The 22,554-nt window shown below is 45.0% G+C and overlaps 1 protein-coding gene across 1 annotated transcript in view; it reads left to right on the top strand.

Moving 5' to 3' along the window:
• LOC118966698 (E3 ubiquitin-protein ligase RNF43-like) overlaps positions 1–22,554 on the top strand; it is a 225,472-nt gene that overhangs the window by 126,281 nt on the left and 76,637 nt on the right. The window contains exon 2 of the mRNA XM_036989594.1: positions 8,556–8,678. Within this exon, the coding sequence (XP_036845489.1) occupies positions 8,556–8,678 (123 nt within the window). The remainder of the gene's footprint in view (positions 1–8,555; positions 8,679–22,554) is intronic.

Below are 22,554 nucleotides of genomic sequence, written 5' to 3'. Positions count from 1 at the left end.
AGACCGATCATAGACAGATTATAGACAGATCATAGACAGATTTTGATGTCAGTAGTTTTATACCAGTAATTCCACAACTTCCACATTGCTAGGTTGTGTTTCATTGTGTTACATTGCTAAGTGTTGTGTTACATGTGAACATGGTACCAGTGGGTTACATTGAACGTATGTAATAGACAATACAATAAAACAGATCCAAGTAGAGCGAGTGAAACCGGATTAATGCCGTGTTCGAAAACACCTGGGAACTCTGACGGGTTTTTGTTGTTGTTGTTGTTGTTTCTCAGACTGGGAAAAAAATTGTTTTTTAAATGGTCGTCCAACTCAGAATTCCAACTCGGGAACTCGGGACTCTTTCTAGTGCTCTGACTTTCCCACTGGGAAGATCACCGACGTCATGATTTGACCTCGTATTTCCTAGAGTTCCCAGTTGTCTTGAATGCGGCATGCAAAAGCTAATAGCCCGAATAGGTATATTGTTCCTCAGCCTGTACTATGTGAAGGCGTGGTGATGTGGACGGCAGAGCAGTAGTTGGCATTTTACATTTTTGGACTTGTATTGTTCCACTGTGGCTCTCTAATTTGGGCCTAGGTAACGTAGATTGGGAGAGCAGCTGCCAGGCTCCGTAACGTAGCTCCAGAGTTAGCGTGGCAGAACCCAGGACCTTGTCCTCGGACATGGATCTACAGACTTCTATGGGCTGTAGACCAGAGTCCTATGGCGCCATAGGAACACAGCCATGTCTCAGGGCAAGCCTGGACAAGGCCAGACAGAGACAGGACACTCAGACTGGGCCTGCTGGACAGAACAATCAGACTGGGCCTGCTGGACAGAACCCTCAGACTGGGCCTGCTGGACAGAACCCTCAGACTGGGCCTGCTGGACAGAACCCTCAGACTGGGCCTGCTGGACAGAACCCTCGGACTGGGCCTGCTGGACAGGACAATCAGACTGGGCCTGCTGGACAGGACCCTCAGACTGGGCCTGCTGGACAGGACCCTCAGACTGGGCCTGCTGGACAGAACAATCAGACTGGGCCTGCTGGACATGACAATCAGACTGGGCCTGCTGGACAGGACCCTCAGACTGGGCCTGCTGGACAGAACCCTCAGACTGGGCCTGCTGGACAGAACCCTCAGACTGGGCCTGCTGGACAGAACACTCAGACTGGGCCTGCTGGACAGAACAATCAGACTGGGCCTGCTGGACAGAACAATCAGACTGGGCCTGCTGGACAGAACAATCAGACTGGGTCTGCTGGACATTAGCAGCCTCTATCAATCTGTCATAGCTACAGCAGGTTGGGTAAGGTATTTTGGTGGGGGGGCGGATATGACCCTACATGTGCGTGTGTGTGTGACGCGTGTGTGTACGCGTCTCCAGCTGTGTGCTGTGACTACACTCTGTCCTCTGTTTACAATAACATCTCTCCCAGTCGGTCTCTGTAAATACTTAGTTCACATCCAGTTTAACAGTGTTTTCTCTGGGAGAGCTGTAAACACAACGCCTGACCTCTGATTTAGCCCCTATTAGTGTTGTGTTTTGGGGACGACCCAGCTGTATCTGAAGGCCAAACTTTAGCTTCGTCCCCTATAGTGCACTATTTTTGACCCCTATGGGCCCTATGGGCATCAAAAGTGGTGCACTATATAGGGAATAGGGTGCTATAGTAGAGCACTATATAGGGAATAGGGTGCTATAGTAGTGCACTATATAGGGAATAGGGTGCTATAGTAGTGCACTATATAGGGAATAGGGTGCTATAGTAGTGCACTATATAGGGAATAGGGTGCTATAGTAGTGTACTATATAGGGAATAGGGTGCCATAGTAGAGCACTATATAGGGAATAGGGTGCTATAGTAGAGCACTATATAGGGAATAGGGTGCTATATTAGTGCACTATATAGGGAATAGGGTGCTATAGTAGTGCACACTATATAGGGAATAGGGTGCCATTTGGGACGCATTTGTTGTCAAGCTAAGAAACGGAAAGTCAATTTCTTTGTTATTTTTTACCTCTTTTTCTCCCCAATTTCGTGGTATTCAATTGGTAGTTACAGTCTTGTCTCATCGCTGAGAATTGGAAAGTCTAACCCTGGTCTGGTGCAGACAGACTTCTTGGCTTGTTAGTGTACAAGGCCCTCTGTAATGATCAGTCAAAACTGTTTTGTTTTTTTTACGTTGCTGGTGCTCTGATGTCTATAGTATTCTATCAGGCAGTTGTGGCACATAAACGAGTCATCAACTAGTCATAAACGAGTCATTAACTAGTGATTAACTAGTCATTAACCAGTCATTAACCAGTCATTAACCAGTCATTAACCAGTCATAAACCAGTCATAAACCAGTCATAAACCAGTCATAAACCAGTCATAAACCAGTCATTAACCAGTCATTAACCAGTCATTAACGAGTTATAAACGAGTCATTAACCAGTCATTAACCAGTCATTAACTAGTCATTAACTAGTCATTAACCAGTCATTAACCAGTCATTAACCAGTCATTAACCAGTCATTAACCAGTCATTAACCAGTCATTAACGAGTTATAAACTAGTCATAAACTAGTCATAAACTAGTCATAAACCAGTCATAAACTAGTCATCAACTAGTCATAAACGAGTCATAAACGAGTCATAAACCAGTCATTAACCAGTCATTAACCAGTCATAAACTAGTCATAAACTAGTCATAAACTAGTCATAAACCAGTCATAAACCAGTCATCAACTAGTCATTAACTAGTCATAACCATTCATAAACCATTCATAAACCAGCCATAACCATTCATGAACCATTCATAAACCATTCATAAACCAGTCATAACCATTCATAAACCAGTCATAACCATTCATAAACCAGCCATAACCATTCATGAACCATTCATAAACTAGTCATAACCATTCATAAACCAGCCATAACCATTCATAAACCAGCCATAACCAATCATAAACCAGCCATAACCATTCATAAACCAGCCATAGCCATTCATAAACCAGCCATAGCCATTCATAAACCAGCCATAGCCATTCATAAACCAGTCATAACCATTCATAAACCAGTCATAACCATTCATAAACCAGCCATAACCATTCATGAACCATTCATAAACTAGTCATAACCATTCATAAACCAGCCATAACCATTCATAAACCAGCCATAACCATTCATAAACCAGCCATAACCATTCATAAACCAGCCATAGCCATTCATAAACCAGCCATAGCCATTCATAAACCAGTCATAACCATTCATAAACTAGTCATAACCATTCATAAACCAGCCATAACCATTCATAAACCAGCCATAACCATTCATGAACCATTCATAAACCAGTCATAACCATTCATAAACCAGTCATAACCATTCATAAACCAGCCATAACCATTCATGAACCATTCATAAACCAGTCATAACCATTCATAAACCAGCCATAGCCATTCATAAACCAGCCATAACCATTCATAAACCAGCCATAACCATTCATAAACCAGCCATAACCATTCATAAACCAGCCATAACCATTCATAAACCAGCCATAACCATTCATAAACCAGTCATAACCATTCATAAACCAGCCATAGCCATTCATAAACCAGCCATAACACTTCATAAACCAGCCATAACCATTCATAAACCAGCCATAACCATTCATAAACCAGTCATAACCATTCATAAACCAGTCATAACCATTCATAAACCAGTCATAACCATTCATAAATCAGCCATAACCATTCATAAACCAGTCATAACCATTCATAAACCATTCATAAACCAGCCATAACCATTCATAAACCAGCCATAGCCATTCATGAACCATTCATAAACCAGTCATAACCATTCATAAACCAGCCATAGCCATTCATGAACCATTCATAAACCAGTCATAACCATTCATAAACCAGCCATAGCCATTCATAAACCAGCCATAGCCATTCATAAACCAGCCATAGCCATTCATAAACCAGCCATTCATAAACCAGCCATAACCATTCATAAACCAGCCATAGCCATTCATAAACCAGCCATAGCCATTCATAAACCAGCCATAGCCATTCATAAACCAGCCATAGCCATTCATAAACCAGCCATAGCCATTCATAAACCAGCCATAACCATTCATAAACCAGCCATAGCCATTCATAAACCAGCCATAGCCATTCATAAACCAGCCATAGCCATTCATAAACCAGCCATAGCCATTCATAAACCAGCCATAGCCATTCATAAACCAGCCATAGCCATTCATAAACCAGTCATAACCATTCATAAACCAGCCATAACCATTCATAAACCAGCCATAGCCATTCATAAACCAGCCATAACCATTCATAAACCAGCCATAGCCATTCATAAACCAGCCATAGCCATTCATAAACCAGCCATAGCCATTCATAAACCAGCCATAGCCATTCATAAACCAGCCATAGCCATTCATAAACCAGTCATAACCATTCATAAACCAGCCATAACCATTCATAAACCAGCCATAACCATTCATAAACCAGCCATAACCATTCATAAACCAGTGCCCCATGGTTTACTCTCTTCTCTCATTCTCATTCTTGTTCTTGTTTTCTCTCTCTCTCTCCACTCTCCCTTTCACGTTTTCTACCTTTCTACTCTCTCTCTCCACTCTCCCTTTCACGCTTTCTACCTTTCTACTCTCTCTCTCCACTCTCCCTTTCACGCTTTCTACCTTTCTACTCTCTCTCCCCACTCTCCCTTTCACGCTTTCTACCTTTCTACTCTCTCTCTCCACTCTCCCTTTTACGCTTTCTACCTTTCTACTCTCTCTCCCCACTCTCCCTTTCACGCTTTCTACCTTTCTACTCTCTCTCCCCACTCTCCCTTTCACGCTTTCTACCTTTCTACTCTCTCTCCCCACTCTCCCTTTCACGCTTTCTACCTTTCTACTCTCTCTCCCCACTCTCCCTTTCACGCTTTCTACCTTTCTACTCTCTCTCCCCACTCTCCCTTTCACGCTTTCTACCGTTCTACTCTCTCTCTCCACTCTCCCTTTCACGCTTTCTACCTTTCTACTCTCTCTCCCCACTCTCCCTTTCACGCTTTCTACCTTTCTACTCTCTCTCCCCACTCTCCCTTTCACGCTTTCTACCTTTCTACTCTCTCTCCCCACTCTCCCTTTCACGTTTTCTACCTTTCTGCTCTCTCTCCCCACTCTCCCTTTCACGCTTTCTACCTTTCTACTCTCTCTCCCCACTCTCCCTTTCACGCTTTCTACCTTTCTACTCTCTCTCCCCACTCTCCCTTTCACGTTTTCTACCTTTCTACTCTCTCTCCCCACTCTCCCTTTCACGCTTTCTACCTTTCTACTCTCTCTCCCCACTCTCCCTTTCACGCTTTCTACCTTTCTACTCTCTCTCCCCACTCTCCCTTTCACGCTTTCTACCTTTCTACTCTCTCTCCCCACTCTCCCTTTCACGCTTTCTACCTTTCTACTCTCTCTCCCTCGCTTTCTTTTTCTCTCCCTCTCTCTCTTGCTCTTCCTCTTTCTGTCTCCCCCTCGCTCTCCCTTTCTCTACTGTAGTATTATCTACTGTAGTAATCTCTACTGTGGTATTATCTACTGTAGTCTTCTCTTACTGTAGTCTCCTCTACTGTAGTATTATCTACTGTAGTATTCTCTACTGTAGTCTTCTCTTACTTTGTACTTCTCTTTCTGTAGTCTTCTCTTACTGTAGTCTTCTCTACTGTAGTATTATCTACTGTAGTATTATCTACTGTAGTCTTCTCTACTGTAGTCTTTTCTACTGTAGTCTTCTCTTACTGTAGTCTTCTCTTACTATAGTCTTCTCTACTGTAGTCTTCTCTTACTATAGTCTTCTCTTACTGTAGTCTGCTCTTACTGTAGTCTTCTCTTACTATAGTTTTATCTACTGTAGTCTTCTCTACTGTAGTCTTCTCTACTGTAGTCTTCTCTACTATAGTATTTAACTACTGTAGTATTCTCTACTGTAGTATTATCTACTGTAGTCTTCTCTTACTGAGTACTTCTCTTTCTGTAGTATTATCTACTGTAGTCTTCTCTACTGTAGTCTTCTCTTACTGTAGTCTTCTCTTACTATAGTCTTCTCTACTGTAGTCTTCTCTTACTATAGTCTTCTCTTACTGTAGTCTGCTCTTACTGTAGTCTTCTCTTACTATAGTTTTGTCTACTGTAGTCTTCTCTACTGTAGTCTTCTCTACTGTATTATTATCTACTGTAGTATTATCTACTGTAGTCTTCTCTACTGTAGTCTTCTCTACTGTAGTATTCTCTACTGTAGTCTTCTCTACTGTAGTATTATCTACTGTATTATTCTCTACTGCAGTCTTCTCTACTATAGTATTTAACTACTGTAGTATTCTCTACTGTAGTATTATCTACTGTAGTATTCTCTACTGCAGTCTTCTCTACTATAGTATTTAACTACTGTAGTATTCTCTACTGTAGTATTATCTACTGTAGTCTTCTCTTACTGTGTACTTCTCTTTCTGTAGTATTATCTACTGTAGTCTTCTCTACTGTAGTCTACTTTTGCTGTATACTTCTCTTTCTGTAGTATTATCTACTGTAGTCTTCTCTTTCTGTAGTCTACTCTTACTGTAGTCTTCTCTTTCTGTAGTATTATCTACTGTAGTCTTCTCTTTCTGTAGTCTACTCTTTCTATAGTCTTCTCTACTGTAGTCTTACTGTAGTATTATCTACTGTAGTCTTCTCTTTCTGTAGTCTACTCTTACTATAGTCTTCTCTACTGTAGTCTTACTGTAGTATTATCTACTGTAGTCTTCTCTTTCTGTAGCATTACCTACTGCCGCCTTCTCTTACTGTAGTCTTCTCTACTGTAATCTACTCTTACTGTAGTCTTTGATAAGGGACTACAGGAAGAGCAGTAGATCAACCATACACGTTACGTAAGGGTTTTGCAGTTTAAAATAAATCTCTCGATGGTGCAGCTGTAGAACTTTTTGAGGATCTGAGGACCCATGCCAAATCTTCTCCTGAGGAGGAAAAAGCGCTGTCGTGCCCTCTTCACGACTGTCTTGTTGTGTTTGGATCATGATATTTTGTTGGCGATGTGGACACCAAGGAATAGAAATTCAGGCCTACCACTGTTGTGTCGTCAACAAACTTAATGATGGTGTTGGAGTCGTACTTGGCCACGCAGTTGTGGGTGAACAGGGACTACAGGTGGGGACTAAGCACACAACCCTGAGGGGCCCCCGTGTTGAGGATCAGTGTGGCGGATGTGTTGTTGCCTGCCCTCACCACCAGAGCTGTGTTTTGTGTTAAATGAGTGACACCTGCTCTGTTGATGTCTTCATACTGCACTGTCCTTTACAAAAACCAATAGGCCTATGCTACTGTATGTATGCTGGTCATAGCAAAGCAAAGCTGACTGACATGATATTACCACAACCACTTATTTTGCTACCTATTCCAATTTGCAACCTGGTAAAATCACAGCTGGTTTGGTTCCCCCTCTGTCTGTTTTGGTTTTAACTCCTGGTTTGGTTAAATATTTGGGTTGGTTCTAAACCCCTGGTTTGGTTAAACGTCTGGTTTGGTTCTAAACCCCTGGCTCGGTTCTAAACCCCTGGTTTGGTTAAACGTCTGATTTGGTTCTAAACCCCTGGTTTGGTTAAATGTCTGGTTTGGTTCTAAACCCCTGGTTTAGTTAAACGTCTGGTTTGGTTCTAAACCCCTGGTTTGGTTAAATGTCTGGGTTGGTTCTAAACCCCTGGTCTGGTTAAACATCTGGTTTGGTTCTAAACCCCTGGTTTGGTTAAACGTCTGGTTTGGTTCTAAACCCCTGGTTTGGTTCTAAACCCCTGGTTTGGTTAAATGTCTGGTTTGGTTCTAAACCCCTGGTTTGGTTCTAAACGTCTGGTTCGGTTCTAAACCCCTGGTTTGGTTCTGAACGTCTGGTTCGGTTCTAAACCCCTGGTTTGGTTAAACGTCTGGTTTGGTTCTAAACCCCTGGTTTGGTTCTAAACCCCTGGTTTGGTTAAATGTCTGGGTTGGTTCTAAACCCCTGGTCTGGTTAAACATCTGGTTTGGTTCTAAACCCCTGGTTTGGTTAAACGTCTGGTTTGGTTCTAAACCCCTGGTTTGGTTCTAAACCCCTGGTTTGGTTAAATGTCTGGTTTGGTTCTAAACCCCTGGTTTGGTTCTAAACGTCTGGTTCGGTTCTAAACCCCTGGTTTGGTTCTGAACGTCTGGTTCGGTTCTAAACCCCTGGTTTGGTTAAACGTCTGGTTTGGTTCTAAACCCCTGGTTTGGTTCTAAACCCCTGGTTTGGTTAAATGTCTGGTTTGGTTCTAAACCCCTGGTTTGGTTCTAAACGTCTGGTTTGGTTCTAAACCCCTGGTTTGGTTCTAAACCCCTGGTTGGTTAAATGTCTGGTTTGGTTCTAGTCCCCTGGTTTGGTTCTAAACGTCTGGTTGGTTCTAAACCCCTGGTTTGGTTAAATGTCTGGTTGGCTTCACCTGCTTTGTTTAAATGTCTGGGTTGGCTCTAAACCCCTGCTTTCTCTCTCTCCTCTCCAGTCCCACCCTCTGTCCCTGTGCAACACCAGTGAAGATGAGCGCCAGGAGTCAGACTTCATCAGCATCGTCAAGCTGGAGAGCCCGGAGCGCAAGGTGCCTCAGTGTCTACCCCTGCTGCACAAGGTAAGACCATTGTACACATGCATACTGTGGACGAACTATGGACGGTTTGAGTGGTGGCAGTGATTCAGTTGAATAGTTAAATAAGTATCTTGTCCAAGTGAAGGGCTGTCTTCGCCGGGCCATATCTGTCCTCCCCTAAGATTCTGTGAGGCTCAGTAACCTACTGCCAGACATAGGACGGAAACATTATGACATGTGCTGTGTAGCGTACACCGAATCTTTTCCCCTGGCCTACTGTTCACTCCTACAGTAGATCCGGCTAAATCTTTTCCCCTGGTCTACTGTCCACTCCTACAGTAGATCCGGCTAAACCTTTCCCCCTGGTCTACTGTCCACTCCTATAGTAGATCCGGCTAAATCTTTCCCCCTGGTCTACTGTCCACTCCTACAGTAGATCCGGCTAAATCTTTTCCCCTGGTCTACTGTCCACTCCTACAGTAGATCCAGCAAAATCTTTCCCCTGGTCTACTGTCCACTCCTATAGTAGATCCGGCTAAATCTTTCCCCCTGGTCTACTGTCCACTCCTACAGTAGATCCGGCTAAATCTTTCCCCCCGGTCTACTGTCCACTCCTACAGTAGATCCAGCTAAATCTTTTCCGCTGGCCTACTGTCCACTCCTACAGTAGATCCGGCTAAATCTTTTCCCCTGGCCTACTGTCCACTCCTACAGTAGATCCGGCTAAATCTTTTCCCCTGGTCTACTGTCCACTCCTACAGTAGATCCAGCTAAATCTTTTCCCCTGGTCTACTGTCCACTCCTACAGTAGATCCGGCTAAATCTTTACCCCTGGTCTACTGTCCACTCCTACAGTAGATCCGGCTAAATCTTTTCCCCTGGTCTACTGTCCACTCCTACAGTAGATCCAGCTAAAATATCCTCCTGCTTCCTGGCGCTGGATGTGAGGCGCTGAGGTCACAGCTATCACTGGTCATACCCAGGACCCCGGGCTAAGGTCACAGCTATCACTGGTCATACCCAGGACCCCGGGCTAAGGTCACAGCTATCACTGGTAGTAACCAGGACCCCGGGCTAAGGTCACAGCTATCACTGGTCATACCCAGGACCCCAGGCTAAGGTCACAGCTATCACTGGTAGTAACCAGGACCCCGGGCTAAGGTCACCGCTATCACTGGTAGTAACCAGGACCCCGGGCTAAGGTCACAGCTATCACTGGTCGTACCCAGGACCCCTGGCTAAGGTCACAGCTATCACTGGTAGTAACCAGGACCCCTGGCTAAGGTCACAGCTATCACTGGTAGTAACCAGGACCCCTGGCTAAGGTCACAGCTATCACTGGTCGTACCCAGGACCCCGGGCTAAGGTCACAGCTCTCACTGGTCGTAACCAGGACCCCGGGCTAAGGTCACAGCTATCACTGGTCGTAACCAGGACCCCGTACTTAATTGTTCTGCAAAAACATAAGTGTAGGAATAACTGAGTCACTGCAGACTGACAAAAAAAAACTTTGAATCAAGCTTTAATGTCTACACTGTGTTGTCCCTTAAACACACCAAGTTCACTCCCTTATACAGAGGGGCCCTTGAACAAAGGCCTTTTGGTGTAGTCTGGAGCGATAGAGGCCCCCCTCTCTCCCTCAGTGGTAGCAGATATCTTTTGAGGTCAGATGTGGGTATATAGTCCTGTTGTCTGGGTACTCTGTCAGAACTATAAAATGCTGTAAACCAGCATTTCTCAAACTTGGTCCTGGGGACCTCAAGGGGTACGCATTCTGTTTTTATGTTGCCATAGTACTAGACAGCTGATTGGATGAAACCACTTCATAGTAGGTTGACCCAAGTATGATAAATGACTGTATCTGGGCCTTTGTTGATCATGAAGTTACTGGTCCCCTCCCCCTTGTCCATCACTTGGATATTAAAGCGGAATTATATAACAATGGTAGCGTTTTATAATCTTAACTAATTTAAATATGGCATACGTTAAAACCCAAATCATACCTATTTGTTTACAAACCGTAAAATTAGCTGCAGCTGAATTTGTCTGAACGATACTGGTAACGTCTATGTTGTGACTGTTACCCAGCAAGTTACTTAGCAACATGCTGGGGAAAAAAAAACCCACACTGTGTTGTGACTTGATGCCATAGTGTTAAATTAACGTATTCCCGAAAAATGACGACATCCGACAGCAGTAGCTGCTTCTCATTTCGGGTGGACAGGCAGCACCGATAATTACCATAATGTCACACACGCGTGCAGTGCACATTTCGAGCGAAGTTGCTTTATCAATTGGGGTGAACATTTGATGGGTCTTGCCAGGAAGTTATTCCTGAACACGGATGGTGTACCATCATTAACCGTGGGTCAGTGCTGACCATAAGTATCAGAGGTTTTGATGAGGCTGACACGGTGGCTGTAACTGAGAGCTGCTTTGACTTGTGAATGGTATTTTTTATGTAACACACCTGATAGTCACTATGGTTACTGTTCTACCATCCCGACATTGAGTTTAGTATTTTTTATGTAACACACCTGATAGTCACTATGGTTACTGTTCTACCATCCCGACATTGAGTTTAGTATTTTTTTATGTAACACACCTGATAGTCACTATGGTTACTGTTCTACCATCCCGACATTGAGTTTAGTATTTTTTTATGTAACACACCTGATAGTCACTATGGTTACCGTTCTACCATCCCAACATTGAGTCTAGTATTTTTTTAGTTTCCATCTCCTTTTGTCTTTCCACTATCATCAAGCAGTAATGATAGATGTTTTAGAAAAATTCAACACATACTCTCACATACTGTCTGCACAGCTTCCCAAGGCAACCCCCTCAGCAGCTTTCCCAAGGCAAAGAAGAGGGATACGCTGTGAAGCCTGTGAAGACAGACCCAACGTACCGTCAGTCACTTGTTCGTTTCAGGCCCCACACATTCCAAATACAATCATTGAAAAGTATCACTAAAAAGTGCCCAACCAAATATTGCATATTTTAAATTGAGTACTTGAGAAATACCAGAAAACACCACGTAGACAAATTGATAGCATCGTAACTCAGAACATAAAAATTAAATTAAATTAAATTCACTTCCCATTTTAACAAACATTTCACCCTTCATTTCCTGGATCTCCTCTTCAACGGGGTTACCCATAATCCAGCCAGCACTGTATGAAGCAGTGTGTGCTGTCCATCCCAGGACCCCTCTCTGCCAAGTGTGTGCTGTCCATCCCAGGACCCCTCTCTGCCCAGTGGGTGACTGATGCCAAGTGGGTGACTGAAGCCTAGTGGGTGACTGAAGCCTAGTGGGTGACTGAAGCCAAGTATGTGACTGAAGCCAAGTGGGTGACTGACGCCAAGTGGTTGACTGACGCCTAGTGGGTGACTGAATCCAAGTGGGTGACTGACGCCAAGTGGTTGACTGACGCCAAGTGGGTGACTGAAGCCTAGTGGGTGACTGAAGCCTAGTGGATGACAGAAGGGTACTTGATTGAAGCAGGGTACATGGGTCCACCGCATTTCCTAAAGCCTCAGTAATGAACTTTTACGTGATGTGACATCACACTTTGTTACTTTGTATTGTATGTTTTTCAAGCATTTGGGACGGCAGGGTAGCCTAGTGGTTAGAGCGTTGGACTAGTAACCGGAAGGTTGCAAGTTCAAACCCCCGAGCTGACAAGGTACAAATCTGTCGTTCTGCCCCTGAACAGGCAGTTAACCCACTGTTCCTAGGCCGTCATTGAAAATAAGAATTTGTTCTTAACTGACTTGCCTAGTTAAATAAAGGTAAAATAAAAATAAATAAATAAAATAAAATTTGGACGGGAGATGAGTGTTACAAATGATATGAATCGATGGCGTCCTGCTCACTCATGGTTCAATAAATAAATACATTATATCTCACCTTTATTTCTCACGACTGTTCATGTCTATCAATATTTTGTAAATTATCAAATAAATGTCTGATAAATACATACAATTCTGAACATATTTTCATTTATAATGCTAATGCAGAGGCACCAATGAATTGTCCAGTACACTTACTGTATGCTGATGCAGAGGCACCAATGAATTGTCCAGTACACTTACTGTATGCTGATGCAGAGGCACCAATGAATTGTCCAGTACACTTACTGTATGCTGATGCAGAGGCACCAATGAATTGTCCAGTACACTTACTGTATGCTGATGCAGAGGCACCAATGAATTGTCCAGTACACTTACTGTATGCTGATGCAGAGGCACCAATGAATTGTCCAGTACACTTACTGTATGCTGATGCAGAGGCACCAATGAATTGTCCAGTACACTTACTGTATGCTGATGCAATGTACATTCCCTTATGTCTAAGCTTCTAAGGTGAATCAGGCTTCACTCATTTATGTGAAGAAGGGTGTCAGTGAACTGTAATTCTGTAATTAGTTACACAACAATAGAAATTCAGTCGAATCTGTTTGTCCGACATCCAACAGTCCATGACCAGCTCTGTTGACCATGAGAGAAAAAATGGGTTGAGGCCTACTATTTAGGCTCGGAATGACATGGCCCATTTTTTTTACCTGGTCATCGATGACATGAGACCCATTATTTTTATTTTTTTACCTTGTTACCTGGCAATAACCATGAATATAAGCTCCCCGCCCCCTCAGACTGTTCTTTCAGGCTTCCTGATAGTTAGAGAGGAGAGACAAGGTACAATTTCTTTAATTCTGAGAATTTTAATAGTGTAAAAAAATATGATGTGTGATGTTTTTTTGGTCATTCAAAGGCTATTTTTTACTTGGGGAATTAGGATGACTGTGCAGGACCCTTTTTAAATGTTCTAGATAGATCATATATTTAAGCTTGTTGCCTGTGTTCAGCCCACATCTGTGTCGTCGATTCCCCAGCAGCCATAGCCCATGTTCCAGTCAGATCAGTTTGTTTACAGTCCGGCCCGGGCCCGGCAGTCAGATCTATAGATACACAGACGGGACTTGGGTTGGTCGGCCACAGAGCCTTATGCTGCACACACCACCACACACCACCGCACACCACCACTGCACACCGCCCAGAATAGACCTTTTTAAGCAAACAAAGTTTAGCAGCTATGAACCTTGGAGGATAAGGTTACATTGTAGTCCTTTGTTTTTTTTATTTTTTATTTTGTCTTCCTAGAGGGTTCGTATCCCTGGCGACAGACAAAGTGCACCCCCAGGGACGTGCTAGATTCCTTTCCTGATGTGTGGTGACTTTTTTACACAAATGTCCTCTAAAAAGTTTTTTTTTTTTCTCCAGTTGCTTGGACATCACACTTCCTTTTGGGAAGAGCTGTTGAAGGCAAACGCCAAACGGTTCATTACAACCATCTTCTTATGGATGGGGATCTGCTGTCGTAAACATCTCCTTCTAACCAGGGCTGAGACATAAGTGACATACGTGGTCTCTTAGGGACCCAGGCTGCAAGGAGCCCCCCCCCCCCCCCCCCCCCTCCCCCCCCCCCCCCCCAAACTCAGTCGAGGTCTCAACTTACTGCTGACAGTTAGAATAGTAGAATACACAAGGTGTACGTTTGAAATTTGTTTGTGGATCAGCGTTTTTTTTTTTTTTATCTTGTTTTGTCATTACTGACAGTCACTCAATTAGCCATGACAGTTTTCAATTTAGATTGGTAAGTTAGTCTAGCCAGTTATCTAAGTTTGCGGTAGTCTCGGCCGGATACTGACGTGGCTCGCAGGGCACATGCATAGGAGCCCTGACCTCCAGAGGGAACTCATTGATTTTGTTAGTTGGTCTCACTCAGATATCAATAACATGGCAATGAATCATGGCAAAATGTGTGGAATTGCAGGAAAAATGGCAAAAAGGTATTTACACCCCATGCCAAAATAGGTAGTTATTGTAGGAAACTTGCTTTAAAATTTCTCTCTTCCCTATGGCAAAATGTGTGGAGTTGCAGAAAACCTGCTTTAAAACGGCAACGTGTGTAGAAAAGCAGGAAGCGAACATTTAAAACTACATTTTACTCTCCGCCATCAAGGTGGAGCATCTAAAAAGGCTAGAGCTGGCCCTGCTTCGAACAAAATGACATTCACTTTGAACCATGGGAGTGAAACAGCAATTGTGTATGCTATTTGGCCCGACTGCTGGACCGGCTGTCCCATATGTTTGTCTGTTAGACTGTAGGAGCCTACTGTAGGACTGTCTTTGTCCAGTAGACTGTAGGAGCCTACTGTAGGACTGTCTTTGTCCAGTAGACTGTAGGAGCCTACTGTAGGACTGTCTTTGTCCAGTAGACTGTAGGAGCCTACTGTAGGACTGTCTTTGTCCGTTAGACTGTAGGAGCCTGCTGTAGGACTGTCTTTGTCCAGTAGACTGTAGGAGCCTACTGTAGGACTGTCTTTGTCCAGTAGACTGTAGGAGCCTACTGTAGGACTGTCTTTGTCCGTTAGACTGTAGAAGCCTACTGTAGGACTGTTTTTGTCCATTAGACTGTAGAAGCCTACTGTAGGACTGTCTTTGTCTGTTAGACTGTAGGAGCCTACTGTAGGACTGTCTTTGTCCAGTAGACTGTAGGAGCCTACTGTAGGACTGTCTTTGTCCGTTAGACTGTAGAAGCCTACTGTAGGACTGCCTTTGTCCATTAGACTGTGGAAGCCTACTGTAGGACTGTCTTTGTCCGTTAGACTTTAGGCGCCTACTGTAGGACTGTCTTTGTCCATTAGACTGTAGGAGCCTACTGTAGGACTGTCTTTGTCCAGTAGACTGTAGGAGCCTACTGTAGACTGTCTTTGTCCATTAGACTGTAGAAGCCTACTGTAGGACTGTCTTTGTCTGTTAGACTGTAGGAGCCTACTGTAGGACTGTCTTTGTCCAGTAGACTGTAGGAGCCTACTGTGGGACTGTCTTTGTCCGTTAGACTGTAGGAGCCTACTGTAGGACTGTCTTTGTCCGTTAGACTGTAGGAGCCTACTGTAGGACTGTTTTTGTCCAGGACACTGTAGGAGCCTACTGTAGGACTGTCTTTGTCCATTAGACTGTAGGACTGTCTTTGTCCATTAGACTGTAGGAGCCTACTGTAGGACTGTCTTTGTCCAGGAGACTGTAGGATCCTACTGTAGGACTGTCTTTGTCCATTAGACTGTAGGACTGTCTTTGTCCAGTAGACTGTAGGAGCCTACTGTAGGACTGTCTTTGTCCAGGAGACTGTAGGAGCCTACTGTAGGACTGTCTTTGTCCATTAGACTGTAGAAGCCTACTGTTGGACTGTGGGACATTAGGTGAGTGTATCTATCTATCTCCCTCTCCTGGTACTGCACACCCATAGTTAAAGACTGTCTATAGCCGTGCTGCTGACACACATCCCTGTTGGCTGTCTCTCCGTTTGCATGTGGAAACCGTCCGGGTTCAGGATTTCTCTGCAGCTCTATTAGTGTCTCACCACGTCGACCGACCAGAAGCTTTTTTAAATTTTTTATATATATACTTGTACTAGACTATACAGAGTGTTATGTGTCCATGACCATGGCTCCCAGGCTTTGAACAATGCTAAACTCTGGCTGAAAACAACAAGTGGGCTGTAGTGTAAACAACAGGTTCAGTATGGGATGAATGGGAATACGTCTCCTTGTAGACCCACAGTAGGTCAGGGTAGGACAAACAGTGATAATATTCCTAAAGTCTTAACTATTATCCTCCTCTAGCAGATGGCTGATCCACAAAGCTGTGTTTCGTGAAGTAAGCACCAGTATTAAGAGTAGCTACGTTCTTCTGTGAGAAACAGAATAGCTCATTGCTCTGTAGAAGGATGTGGTGTTCTGGCTGTCGTGTCTGGACTCGTTGACTCCCTCCCATAGAATGTCTTTCTTCATTGATTCTTCCTCTTCTTTGATGAAAAAAAAAGCCTTTTGGCCTGCTTGTACAGTAATCCACTCTCCTTTAACTGATGCGGTGAAAATCAGAGTGAAGTGTGTGTGTGTGTGTGTGTGTGTGTGCGTGCGTGCGTGTGTGTGTGTGTGTGGGTGTGCCAGAGTACACCTGTGTGTGGTGTGATGCCATGCTACTGTCTGTGCTCTCAGGGAAGCAGCTACAGGAAGACTAGCTCTAGTGACAGGAGGTAGCTACAGGAAGACTAGCCCGAGTGACAGGAAGTGGCTACAGGAAGACTAGCCCTAGTGACATTAGGTAGCTACAGGAAGACTAGACCTAGTGACAGGAAGTAGCTACAGGAAGACTAGCCCTAGTGACAGGAAGTGGCTACAGGAAGACTAGCCCTAGTGACACGAAGTGGCTACAGGAAGACTAGCCCTAGTGACAGGAAGTAGCTACAGGCAGACTAGCCCTAGTGACAGGAAGTAGCTATAGGGAGACTAGCCCGAGTGTCGGGAGGTAGCTACAGGAAGACTAGCCCGAGTGACAGGAAGTGGCTACAGGAAGACTAGCCCTAGTGACATTAGGTAGCTACAGGAAGACTAGCCCTAGTGACAGGAAGTAGCTACAGGAAGACTAGCCCTAGTGACAGGAAGTGGCTACAGAAAGACTAGCCCTAGTGACTAGCCCTAGTGACAGGAGGTAGCTACAGGAAGACTAGCCCTAGTGACAGGAAGTGGCTACAGGAAGACTAGCCCTAGTGACAGGAAGTGGCTACAGGAAATCACACACATAATCTAGTCAGTACAGCAGATGGGGTGGATGGTGACACTGACCCCAGGCTGTTCCTGGTGGTTTTCACTGACCCCAGGCTGTTCCTGGTGGTTTTCAATGACCCCAGGCTGTTCCTGGTGGTTTTCACTGACCCCAGGCTCTTCCTGGTGGTTTTCACTGACCCTAGGCTGTTCCTGGTGGTTTTCACTGACCCCAGGCTGTTCCTGGTGGTTTTCATTGACCCCAGGCGGTTCCTGGTGGTTTTCACTGACCCCAGGCTGTTCCTGGGGGTTTTCACTGACCCCAGGCTCTTCCTGGTTGTTTCACTGACCCCAGGCGGTTCCTGGTGGTTTTCACTGACCCCAGGCTCATCCTGGTTGTTTCACTGACCCCAGGCAGTTCCTGGTGGTTTTCACTAACCCAAGGCTGTTCCTGGTTGTTTCCCTGACCCCAGGCGGTTCCTAGTGGTTTTCCCTGACCCCAGGCTGTTCCTGGTGGTTTTCACTGACCCCAGGCTGTTCTTGGTGGTTTTCCCTGACCCCAGGCTGTTCCCGGTTGTTTCACTGACCCCAGGCGGTTCCTGGTGGTTTTCACTGACCCCAGGCTGTTCCTAGTGGTTTTCCCTGACCCCAGGCTGTTCCTGGTGGTTTTCCCTGACCCCAGGCGGTTCCTGCCTGCCTGGTAGTTTCTGAGCAGGGTGAGCGGTGAGGTGGGGCCAGAGTGGAAACACTTGTCCTCCTAAGCAAATAAGTCAAATGTCCATAACTCAGGGCAGACGAATCAAGAGCGGAAAGATGGATAACATCTGTAAAACTGGCTGATCTGAGGCTGTGAGGTTTTAAATGCAATAAATCAGCAGGTACACAATGAATGAATGGAGCCTCAGGGGTAAACGTAAGTCCCGCAGGAGGCCTTTTGCCTTTTGGTAGGCCGTCATTGTAAATAAGAATTTGTTCTTATTAACTGACTTGCCTAGTTAAATAAAACTAAATAAAATTATATATTACCCTGAGCATCAGTTCCTTTCCAAAGGCATTGATTCACTCAGGCTGGTTAAACCAGACTGACTACTGCTGTGCTCTCCATCCTTTCACTTCAGCGCTCAGTGTACTTCCACCAGGCTAACATTCACTAGCTGACTCTGTTTGTCTTTGAAGCAGGCACTAGTGTAGCCTGTGTAGCCTGTGTAGCCTGTGTAGTCTGTGTAGTCTGTGTAGTCGGTGTTGTCTGTGTAGTCTGTGTAGTCGGTGTTGTCTGTGTAGTCTGTGTAGTCTGTGTAGTCTGTGTAGTCTGTGTAGTCTGTGTAGTCTGTGTAGTCGGTGTTGTCGGTGTTGTCAGTGTTGTCAGTGTTGTCAGTGTTGTCAGTGTTGTCAGTGTTGTCAGTGTAGTCTGTGTAGTCTGTGTAGTCTGTGTAGTCTGTGTAGTCTGTGTAGTAGGTGTAGTAGGTGTAGTCTGTGTAGTCTGTGTAGTCTGTGTAGTCTGTGTAGTAGGTGTAGTAGGTGTAGTCTGTGTAGTCTGTGTAGTCTGTGTAGTAGGTGTAGTGGTGTAGTCTGTGTAGTCTGTGTAGTAGGTGTAGTAGGTGTAGTAGGGTGTAGTCTGACACAGTGGAGGTATAATCCAGATCCAGCCAGTCCGTCTCTCCCGTTCCTTCCATAACGTTAACAGGCTGATATTATCAGGGAAGTACGGGCCAAGCTCACAGCGTTTTTTGATAAAGAAAAACAATGGGAACCTCTGTAGGGGGCCTCCCCCCCCCCCCCCCCCCTCACCACCAGCATGCACACACATAACACACACACACATAACACACACACATACCACTCACACACACCACACAAACACATACACACATAACACACACACACACACACACATACCACACACACATAACACACATACCACACACACATAACACACACACACATAACACACACACACACATAACACACACACTCATACCACACACACATAACACACACACACACACACATACCACACATACCACACACACATAACACACACACAGATACATAACACACACACATAACACACACACACACACACATACCACCCACACTATGCCAACATCATCATCTCCTCCAGTCTGACTCCACAGTGCCAAAAGAAGAAAGTATTGAAACAATGTGGAAGAAGGAGCAGGTAGCCTGGGGCCCACGAGCCCCATGTCCTTCAGTGTTGTGACTGAGGTCAGGTTGTCTCTCTCTTTCTCTCTCGGTCTGTCTCTCTTTCTCTCAATTCAATTCAATTCTCCCTCTCTGTCTCTCTCTCTCTGTCTGTCTGTCTGTCTGTCTGTCTGTCTGTCTGTCTGTCTGTCTGTCTGTCTGTCTGTCTGTCTGTCTGTCTGTAAGCTTCACGGTTGTGTCTTTCATTTGTTGTTTTGTTGGCGACATTTTAAAATAAAATAAAAATGTACTCTCACCACGCTGTGCTTTGGTCCACTTCCAACGACACCCGTGACAACAGCTGCAATTGTAACTACTACAATTTCCTACTGTCAATGACATATGGACAAGCTAAATTAGATATTGTTGATGTACTGTAAGCTGTGCCTAGGTCTCCATCAGGGTAGTTGTACTTTGTTCCACTTAATTACTTGTTGCCTAGTCTTCTTGTCCCAATTGTCCACCTACATACTGTAGACCCGATGTAATGTTCCCCATCAGAAATCAAACCGGTTGTCATCTCTTGTTTTGATTCTACCCGCTGAATGTTTTGGGACTGAGCTTTAGAGCCACAAACAAGAGTTCCAGTTTGCTGTGTGAAATGGGATGACCATAGAATGACCAATGTGGGTGATACAGCCACACAAGAGGACAGATAGAGGACAACAGGGGCTATTCTGCTCTCACAGACAGACAAATGGCAATCCTGAGTTCAAATACTTTTGGGCTTTTCTATTGGTCCCATTGCAACAGGCAAGCTCAATCGAGCACAGTTTAAGTTAATTTAAACTATTCAAATACAGTACATGAGCCAAGGTCAGACAGACAGACAGACAGACAGACAGACAGACAGACAGACAGACAGACAGTGTTTCAGTCAGAGCGTTCGCTCCTGGTTGTCACTGAGAATCAGGAGCCAGTTGTCATGTCTAACCGTGAAGCATGTTTGAAGTTCAAGGCCAGGCACGCAGGGCGATAAGTCTTCCGTTGTCTTCACGAAGACTGAATAATCCATTCCTGTGGGAACAGGAAGACAGAACAGTGGTGGGTGATGTCACCGAGGCCCTACGACTACATGGACACTACAGTGTACTGTCCTAAATGATATCAATACATCAATTAACTGTGGTTCTACTATACAGACAGGAGAGGAGAGGAGAGGAGAGGAGAGGAGAGGAGAGGAGAGGAGAGGAGAGGAGGAGAGGGGAGGGGAGGGGGAGAGGCGAGGAGAGGATAGGACAGGAGAGGAGAGGGGAGGGGAGGGGGAGAGGCGAGGAGAGGATAGGACAGGAGAGGAGAGGGGGGAAGAGGAGAGGAGAGGAGGGGAGGGGAGGGGAGGGGGGAAGAGGAGGGGAGGAGAGGACAGGAGAGGAGAGGGGGGAAGAGGAGGAGAGGAGAGGAGAGGAGAGGAGAGGAGAGGAGAGGAGAGGAGAGGAGAGGAGAGGAGAGGAGAGGAGAGGATTATTTGTTGCGATTGCAAACGTAATAAGAGGGTCTAATAGTCCAGGATTATGATTTATTTTTTATTTTTTATATCCACAACATTTATTCCACGGGACAAAACTAGATCCAGAGTATGACTGTGACAGTGAGCAGGTCTGGAGACATGTTGGACAAAACCCAGTGAGTTGGTGATGGACTTTTCCATGTGAATATTAAAGTCACCAAAAATGTGAATATTATCTGCTATGACTACAAGGTCCGATAGGAATTCAGGGAACTAAGTGAGGAACGCTGTATATGGCCCAGGAGGCCTGTAAACAGTAGCTATAAAAAGTGATTGAGTAGGCTGCATAGATTTCATGACTAGAAGATGAAAAGACGAAAACTTTTTTTTTCTTCATTAATTGAAACTAGCTATCGTAAATGTTAGCAACACCTCCGCCTTTGCGGGATGCACGGGGGATATGGTCACTAGTGTAGCCAGGAGGTGAGGCCTCATTTAACACAGTAAATTCATCAGGCTTAAGCCATGTTTCAGTCAGGCCAATCACATCAAGATTATGATCAGTGATTAGTTCATTGACGAAACCTGCCTTTGATGTGAGGCCTATTTGGAGACGTGAGATACTATCACAATCTCTTTCAATATTGACAGGAATGGAGGAGGTCTTTATTCCAGACCTAGACTACGGCACAGACACGGTCTCAATGGGGAAAACTGAGCTGACTACACTAAGCTGGCCTGCACCATACCTCATTGTGGATCTACAGGAAATAGAGCTATGTCTATGTTCATAGATAAGATGAGGGCACCCCTCCATCTAGGGGTCTGTCACTCCTCAGCAGGCCAGGCTTGGTCCTGTTTGTGGGTGAATCCCAGAAAGAGGGTCAATTATCTACAAATTCTATCTTTTGGAAGGGGCAGAAAACAGTTTTCAACCAGCGATTGAGTTGTGAGACTCTGCTGTAGAGCTCATCACTCCCCCTCACTGGGAGGGGGCCAGAGACAATTACTCAATGCCGACACATCTTTCTAGCTGAGTTACACACTGACGCTATGCTGCGCTGGCTAGTCGCCAATGACTAGGGGTTTTCAATATGCCAGAGCTAATTTTGTCAGGCTTCGGCATCTCAGACCCTGTAACGGATGGAGGAGAGACCCGAGAAGGCTCGGCCTCTGACTCCGACTCTTTGCCTAGTGGTGAAAAACAGTTGAAAGTTTCTATCGGCTGAATGAGCGAAACCAGTTGAGACAGGAGAATACCGACAGCAATTTATTTCCAGAAGCCGTGAGAAAATTGTTGAGGACTGTGTGTAGGGGGATTAATCCTACTACCTGTACCTACTGGTGGTCTAGACGGTGGCATCCTTTCCTACACTGACATTGTCGAGGACTGTGTGTAGGGGGATTAATCCTACTACCTGTACCTACTGGTGGTCTAGACGGTGGCATCCTTTCCTACACTGACATTGTCGAGGACTGTGTGTAGGGGGATTAATCCTACTACCTGTACTTACTGGTGGTCTAGACGGTGGCATCCTTTCCTACACTGACATTGCCCTTGAAGCTGGGCTTGCAGCACGGCTATCCTCGCCATAAGGCGATAGTTCTCCTGTATATTATGAGTTCAGCGACTGCAATGACAAGACTGAGCTTTTTC

Source organism: Oncorhynchus mykiss, chromosome 10, assembly GCF_013265735.2.
Source record: "Oncorhynchus mykiss isolate Arlee chromosome 10, USDA_OmykA_1.1, whole genome shotgun sequence".
Taxonomy (NCBI): Eukaryota; Metazoa; Chordata; class Actinopteri; order Salmoniformes; family Salmonidae; genus Oncorhynchus; species Oncorhynchus mykiss.
Note: the sequence above shows the minus strand (reverse complement) of the source record. Positions and strands in the feature narration are given on the sequence as shown.